At 41.6% G+C, this 8,538-nt stretch overlaps 1 protein-coding gene across 1 annotated transcript; it reads left to right on the top strand.

Annotated features, from left to right (window-relative positions):
- The first annotated feature begins 57 nt into the window (after nucleotides 1-57).
- CLK1 (CDC like kinase 1) lies at nucleotides 58-6,930 on the top strand. Its single transcript, XM_081095553.1, has 13 exons — nucleotides 58-174; nucleotides 1,214-1,371; nucleotides 1,518-1,746; nucleotides 2,766-2,856; nucleotides 3,256-3,322; nucleotides 4,196-4,312; nucleotides 4,406-4,572; nucleotides 4,787-4,881; nucleotides 4,970-5,099; nucleotides 5,509-5,591; nucleotides 6,020-6,099; nucleotides 6,362-6,452; nucleotides 6,563-6,930. Exons 2-13 carry the CDS (start codon nucleotides 1,214-1,216, stop codon nucleotides 6,704-6,706), a joined length of 1,452 nt encoding a protein of 483 aa, XP_080951679.1. The 5' UTR covers nucleotides 58-174; the 3' UTR covers nucleotides 6,707-6,930.
- Nucleotides 6,931-8,538: the final 1,608 nt, after the last annotated feature.

Genomic DNA, 8,538 nt, shown 5'->3' with positions numbered 1-8,538 from the left:
GCACGCCCCGCCCGGGGGCGGAGCCTCGCTGCAGCGTCACCGGTGTTTTTCAGAAGAGCCCTGACGCAGCGGCTGTCAGCTCCATTTTGCGGTCGGAGCCCGCGCAGCCCGCAGGGCCTTCCCCGCTGTCGCGTTAGCTTTGTCTCCTTCGGCTTCGACTCTCTGGCCAGGACGGTAAGCGCTGGGGGAAGCGGGCTGGTGTCAGGGCCCCGTGTCTGCGCCCCGCGAGCACCCGGTGATGCCGCCCTACCCGGGCTCGTAGGACGCCGCTCGCGGTCTCCTGCACGGCGAGCCCTTTCCCTCGCCCCATCCGGCTCCGTCCAGCCTGTCAGCGCGAGTTTCTGCTGGAACCTCGACGCCCCAGACGCTGGCGGAGGAGAATGACCGTGTTTGTGAGGCGGGGGTGGGGCGGGCCGCGCCCGGGCGCCATCTTGTCTGCAGCAGCCGCCGCCTCCCGTGCTGTAAGATGGCGGCGGCGGGGCGCCCGTCGCGGCCGGTGTTTACCGTGGTTCCTCGTCAGTGACGCTTCTGTGAGGAACTGTGCCGACAAAGACGGAAGGCGCGGCCCGGGTGTAAGGCGCTATCCCTTCACGTCCAGTCGCTTCTCGCAGGACTCAAGTGCCCCTCGGTGTGGTCTGGGATCCCGAGGAAAGAAACGATAGAGTATTTGCAGGCGTGTGTGGTCGTGCATCTTGTGTGTGGTCGTGCATCTTGTGTGTGGAATGTCTGCGCCCCACTCGGGGCCGTTTGAGTGAGCGCGGAGACGGGGGGCGTCAAGTTAGGGCTTTTCGTTGGAAACATCGATGGCAGGAAGATGGCGTCCCCCTCCTCACCCGACGGTGTAAGAAGCGGGTGGGAGCCGGCCCTGAGGAGACGCTGGAGGCAGGGCGTGCTGGGGAGTGACGCTCAGCGACGGGGTCGTGTCGTGTCGCTGGCTGAAGGCCTGGCCAGTTCGGTCGCTTTACCTCCTTTACAGGAGTTTCAGACAATAAATGATTCCGCCTCGAGAACACGGACGGTTGCGTGTGAGGCGGAGGCCAGTGTTGGAGGCCCGTTCGGAGGGGAGAATCGCATCCTGTGAACTGGGTTAAGGTTCCGCCGCAGGAATCGATCCGCAGGGTCACGGCCAGAGCGGATTGCAGAGGGTTTTACCAAACCGCCCCTGGCTGCCGTGCGGCGCCCTGTAAAGCTGGGGGACTTGTGTTTTCCGCAGATGAGGCACTCGAAGAGAAGTTACGGTGCCGATTGGGACGAGAAGGACTGGGAGGCCGCCAAGTGGAGGAGCAGCAGCCGCAAGAGGGCGAGGCGGTCCCCCAGCAGCGCCCGCGAGAGCAAGCGCTGCCAGTACGACCCCGCGAAAACCTCGGACAGGTGAGGAGGGCGCGGCCGGGGGGCGCCGCTCCCTGTGTGCGGTGTGGCCTGTGCTGCTGGTGAAATTGTGTCTGATTTACTGGGAAGCTGAGGAGACTCGGTATTAGCGTGAAGCATTGAGAAAGTGTGTGCTTTTGTTTTCCTAGTCATTATTTGGAAAGCCGGTCTCTAAATGAGAGAGATTATTATAGCCGGCGCTACGTTGATGAATATAGAAATGACTACAGTCAAGGGTGTGAGCCCGGGCATCGCCACAGGGACCATGAAGGCAGATACCAGAACCACAGCAGCAAGTCCTCTGGCCGCAGTGGACGGAGTAGCTATAAAAGCAAGCACCGGACTCACCACAGCACCACCCATCGCCGATCACACGCGGTAGGAGCGCTTTCAAAACCTTTGGAGATTTTATTTCCCCTTGGAGCAAGAAACTTTAATTTGTGTTTGACCATTTGAGAAAGTTCTGTTTAAGATGAAGTTATCTCAATTTTAACTTGCAGGATCCTTTCTATTTATGCATTGGATAGGAAATGCCCTAAGTACAGTATATATTTAGTTACTTAATAGGTTTTGTTATTAATTGGCAACTGTCATTTCCATGAAATAGTGGAGAGGATTTAATTTAGGTTAGTTTATTGCAATGATAGCAGTTTAGTCTGACAGATTTTTCATGGTACTTCAAGAAATCTGATTTTTGATAAATTGAAGCCTTAACCACAAAAGTAGACTAGGCCTTTTATATTTGTATGATGAGGATTAGATGTAACTTTGTTCTAGCAACACATTCGCTCTAATTTTTTTTTTTTCCCCACTAAGCCCACCATTTAACAGATTTGAACATTATGGAATGTGTATTAATTTGGAGATCAGCTCAGATGGCGTTTAAAGTGTCATGGTGTTATTCTTGTATACCAAAAAAAATTTTTTCTTCCCCAAATTAGGACTTCAGTTTTATTTGCTATCTTAATATTTTGTTTTCTTAGATTAGTTAGGAAATCTTAATTTGGCCGCAGTCTACTTTGACAAGTAAATATTACATCCTGTGATTTTGCAACAGTAAATTGGGACACTAGAAACTTAAAATTATGTTTCAGTGAATGCTACAACTAAGCATTTTTTAAGAAAACAATTGTGTTATGTTTTGTTGCCTTGCCACTTTGAGTATCTTATCTGAAAATCTGTTCCTTGCCATGTTTTTCTCCTGTTAACATAAACTATGTGCCCTGTGAATTTCTGGGGACTGAATTTGAAATTGCTCCTGCCAACCGTTTGTGGCCTGGCGTGTATCTGAATGCCTGAATATCTCCCCGCTGAATGAATTTCGTATTCTGCCCTGAATTCACTCGGGTATATTGATTGGCTGGATGATCTTGGTGCCGCCCACTTGACGTTTCCAGAAGAGTCACCGAAGGAAAAGATCCAGGAGTGTAGAGGATGATGAGGAGGGTCACCTGATCTGTCAGAGTGGAGACGTACTAAGTGCAAGATGTATAGAATATTTTTCAACACTTATTAACTTTTCAGATAACATATCTATATATAGATTTAAGATTTCAGGGATTTGGAAATCTTTTCTCTCTTTCTGTTTTTTTTTGTTTTGTTTGTTTTTTTCCATTTCTTTTGGTGGTGGGGGGGAATTGTATTTTTGCTTTCTTTAGAAATGTAATGTTTGTTATGTAGAACTTCCAAAACAGTAAATCAAGTTAAATGAAATTAGCTTTAAGACTGAAATTAGACATTAAAATAGTTACGTTTTTTGACAGTGTTGACCAATAAAATAGTGATAAGGGAATTTAGCATCAACTAGAATAATCTGCATTTATAGCATTATGATAAGCAAAATGTTTTCACTTCTTGATGTGACTGAGATTTATTTTTCTCTTTTAGATGAAATTGTTGATACTTTAGGTGAAGGAGCTTTTGGAAAAGTCGTGGAGTGCATTGATCATAAAGTGTAAGTTTCCTATCTTGTCATTGTACTTGCAGTGATCGGTATAGAAAATATATTTAGCCTTGGGCAGTGTTGCTCAGTTGGCTGAGAATTGGCCCATGTACCAAGAGGTCACAGATTCAATTCCCAGTCAGGGCACATGCCCAGGTTTTGGGCTTGATCCCCAGTAGGGGGGCATGCAGGATGCAGCTGGTTGAAATCTCTACTCAAAAGAAGAAAAAAATCAACATATCTTTTTAAAAAAAACATATATAGCTTTAGAATGTGGTCTGACCATGAGTTAGATACATCTTTACCCTTTACCTTGGGTTTTTTACTTGTCTGTAGGAAACTCCCAGTAAAAGATACTAGCTGTTTTTATTCTTATATATCTTATTTATTTTTAAAATACATATTTATTCATTTCAGAGAGGAAGAGGGAGAGAGGTAGAAACATCAATGATGAGAGAATCATCGATCGGCTGCCTCCTGTACGTCCCCTACTGGGATCAAGCCCACAACCCAGGCATGTGCCCTTGACCAGAATCAAACCCGGGACCCTTCAGTCCACAGGTTGACGCTCTTATCTACTGAGCCAAACCAGCTAGAGCTGTTTTTATTTTTAAGTAGTAGTAATTAATAGTATATGCAGCCTCTAATTTCAGTTTTAAGCTGAGAACAGATTTTATTTAAGGAAAATAGTATTTTCTTGTCTCACGAGGCCCAACTGTGGCCATCTTTTTTTTAAAGGTCATTCTAGTTGCTTACTTTAAGTTGCAATTAAAAGATAATACACACAATCAAAGTAGAAGTGTTTACAGTTTGAAGAGAGTGATAGAAAAATGCATTAAAATACCTTGATTATTTTTATTTATAACTTGGATTTTTCTCTAACAGGGGAGGTAGACATGTAGCAGTAAAAATAGTTAAAAATGTGGATAGATACTGTGAAGCTGCCCGCTCAGAAATACAAGTGCTGGAACACTTAAATACAACAGACCCCAATAGTACATTGTAAGTATCAAAGTAGAACTTAGAAAATGGCTCTAGGTAGATTTTAAGACGATTTTAAGAAGCTGTACTAAGTTATTTTTCATGTGTTTGTAGCCGCTGTGTCCAGATGTTGGAATGGTTTGAGCATCGTGGTCACATTTGCATTGTATTTGAATTACTAGGACTTAGTACTTACGATTTTATTAAGGAGAATGGTTTTCTCCCATTTCGACTGGATCATATCAGGAAGATGGCATATCAGATATGCAAGTCTGTGAATTGTAAGTACTTTTTATGAAATGTTAGCTGTTGGTGTGCTAATTTTTTTAAGGAGGGTAGTGGGTTTCAGTCCTGGGTGGCTGTCTAGCGGACTAATTGAATGTTGGCCACTTCTTCAGGCTTGTGGCAAAGACATCAGAGAGGTGTGTTTTTTGTTGGTAGGGACTTTGGGTTTTGATTTGTAGAGTACAGCTACTCTTTATGTTTCATTCTCAGTTCTGCACAGTAATAAGTTGACTCATACCGACTTAAAGCCTGAAAACATTTTATTTGTGCAGTCTGACTACACAGAGGCATATAATCCCAAAATGGTAAGTCTTTCATGTATTAACTTCATAGTTCTAAATGAATGTTTAATGCTTTCTTAATACCTTCTTAACCATCATTTCTGGTTTTTAGAAACGTGATGAACGTACCTTAATAAATCCAGATATTAAAGTTGTGGACTTTGGAAGTGCAACATATGATGATGAACATCACAGTACATTGGTATCTACCAGACATTATAGGGCTCCTGAAGTTATTTTAGGTAAGTATTTAATTGTGCTTTGGGAACCTTTATCTTACTGAAGCTGATTTTAAATTTTACTTATAGTTTGAAAACATAATCATTTAATTCCTGTTAAGTCCCAGATACTTTGCATGTGCAGTTTTTATATGGCATAGTGTGCCCATTTTACAGGTTAAGAAATTGAGGCTCAGGAAAAAAGAAAATTCCCCCCTCTCTCCAATCACTAGCCTCAAGAGCCTGACTTAAGGCTTGAAACTAGTATCTCCAGAATCCTAACTCTTACATACTATCCTATTATATTTAATCTTGGACTAAGTGATTGCTTTAGGATCTTTACTATCTCAAACATCAACTTACGCACATTTAAAAAAATGTTTTTAAGAAACATTGAGGATTTTTCCCCCTGACAGTTTGCTTTATCTTACAGCCTTAGGATGGTCCCAACCATGTGATGTCTGGAGTATAGGATGTATTCTTATTGAATATTACCTTGGCTTTACAGTGTTTCCAGTAAGTGCTTTCTTTGTATAAGTGCCTGTTTATATGAATGAACACTAAATCATACATATATTTCCGTAGCTGTACCCCCCTCCCCATCATAGACTATTAGTTGTAGATAAATATAAAGAAATAAAAATTACAGTATTGTGATTCTGTTGGGCATTTCATAATTTATGATTTTATTTAAAATATTTTTTTAATCTATTAAATAAACTTGCTGAATTAGGGGAATCTTTGGTGATCTGTAAGGCTTATGTTTTTTTGGTGTTTTTTTTTTTTTTTTAGCTGTAACTTGCTAAAAGTAGGCCTTTTTCAGTGATCACATCCTTCCTTGTGTCTAAACCATGTAGGGAATAGAAATAAAGCAGCTATGTTAAATGAGAATGAAGCATAATATGCAAGTTCAGGTAGTTAACAAGTTTTCTTTATTATTTTAGACACATGATAGTAAGGAGCACCTAGCAATGATGGAAAGGATTCTTGGACCTTTACCAAAACATATGATACAGAAAACCAGGTATGTTTTGAGAGTAGGTGCCTTCCTTAGTACCAGTTGGTCACCTGTCCTGATTAGAACTATAAAACAGTAATGCTTTTTCACTTAAGTAGCTGATGATTATTTTGCGGGAAGCCAGTAACGATCTCACTAGGCTGTCTTTTGAAATCTGTGGAAAATACTAGTCTGATCTATAAACATAATAAATGATTAAACCAATCACTCATAGTAGATGTTTAAATTTTCATTGTCAACATAAACATGGATATTGACTTACTCTTAGGAAACGTAAATATTTCCATCATGATCGATTGGACTGGGATGAACACAGTTCTGCTGGCAGATATGTTTCAAGGCGTTGTAAACCTCTAAAGGTAAGCCTGGGTCATTGCTTAAATGATCCTTGAGTTTTCCCTTTTTATGGTGGAGAAATAAAGTACAAGTGGTAGTAGAAAAAGCTGTTGACTGTTTCTTTTCCTTTCAGGAATTTATGCTTTCTCAGGATGCTGAACATGAGCTTCTCTTTGACCTCATTCAGAAAATGTTGGAGTATGAGCCATCTAAAAGGATTACTCTCAAAGAAGCCTTAAAACATCCTTTCTTTCATCCCTTAAAAAAAACTACATAGATCTCTAATTGTACAGCGAAAGAGGAGATTTTATAGACTGTATCAGTCTAATTAAGTTATTTTGTACAGCTTTTGTAAATTTCTTAAACTTTTATATTGCCTTGTTTATTTTGTTTGGATAGTTTGATTTGTTAAGTCCATAGCTAAGTAATGAACATCTTTTACAATGATTTCTGTATAAAATGACCTATTCAGAATAAATTTTTTTGTGTTTATGAAGTTTATATGAATCTGGATAATTTGGTTTTTAGCACCATTTTTTTTGTTTCTTGTCACTTTAAAGAATGGAATGTTTCTTCTATTAGGAGGTTTCCTTCAGTTTTCGAAATATTTGGCTTTGTTTTTATTTTAGTGAATGCCAGCATTGGGACTTACACCTTTTCTAAATCAAATAACATGGTGTGTTGAACACATTATATAATATAGATGCTGTATTATAGAACTATATAATTTTCTCAACCAAGATCATCCCCATAAATTCAATAAAAAAGTAAAAATAATTACAGGATATAAAGATCTAAAGATAAACCAAGAAGAATTTGTTCTCCCTTATATTCCTGTTCAGATTTAATATTGCTGCTTTCCTGTCTCCCCCTGAATGGGATTTTGCAAATGGTTTAAGGTCATGTGCTCCTCAGGACATAACAGAAGTTTCCAGATCCTTTACAGCTAAGTCTGAATTATCAAGTCACTATAGTAAGATTTTTGTCCATTATCACCATCCATCACCAGAGGGTTTATTTGCTGTAATAGATGAGCCTATGTTGACATAATCACCCAAAACCTACCTTCTGGCTTATTTTTGCTGTAATTCCATTATATTTGTTTAGATAGTTCTGCTCGCATATAGGTTTCAAGGCAATGTAATGTGTGATGATGCATTCGTCATAAAACACAGTACGTTCACTGCTGTAAAAATATGCTGTTCATCCCTCCCTCCAGCCCTCAACTTAAAATAACTAATCTTTTTTACTGTTGTCTAGTTTTGCCTTTTCCAAAATGTCATGAAGTTGGAATCACAAAGTATATAGCCTTTTCAGATGGGCTTTCACTTAAAACGTTTTTCAACCGGTGTGTATGTGGCAAGAATTTTTAAACATGCAATACCTGCCTGGCTGTTGTACCTCTGCTTGAGCTTTGACTCTTGAATCAGGAGATCACAGTTCAATTCCCAGTCACATGCCCAGGTTGTAGGCTCGATCCCCAGTAAGAGGGTAGGTGTGCAGAGGAAGTAGCCAATCAGTGATTCTCATCAATAAAATAGCTATACAGCTATGAAGAGTTGAACTTTAAATGCCATTTAAAAAAGCAATTTTCAGCCCTTTTCATCTCATGGCACATAAAAACTTTAGATGTCTGGTGCACAGATTTGTGCATGGGGCGGGGGGAAATGGCCTGCAGGGATCACCAGCTGTGGGGGGGGGGGGGCATGGCCTGCAGGGGTCACCAGCTGTGGGAGCCCCACTGATCCTGCTTAGCAAAGTGGCCATGGATCCACCCTCTGAGTAGCTGCTGAATGAGGAAATTAGTCTGAGCTGATGTTTTGGGGTAATGTCTTGGGTAAAGTCACGTTCTGTGTCCTGGGGGAACCTGGTGGAGAACTTTGCACCCCAAAGCCACTCGGTGAATGTCCTCGATGGTGTGATGCCAGGTCGGTGACACCATCAGGGTTGTTCAGGGCAGCTGTGCTCCAGGATCCTCAGCCAGCAGGACAGAGTCCACAGTCATGTCCCCTCTTGTCATTCACCTAAGAGCTACCTGCGCTCTTTTTAGATGCACCTTAGAGGGCCTGCATCAGCTTGTGGGGTCAGGCCAGAGTCTGGATTGTCTCA

The sequence above is a fragment of the Myotis nattereri genome (assembly GCF_964212035.1).
Source record: "Myotis nattereri genome assembly, chromosome: 7".
NCBI lineage: Eukaryota > Metazoa > Chordata > Mammalia > Chiroptera > Vespertilionidae > Myotis > Myotis nattereri.
Note: the sequence above shows the minus strand (reverse complement) of the source record. Positions and strands in the feature narration are given on the sequence as shown.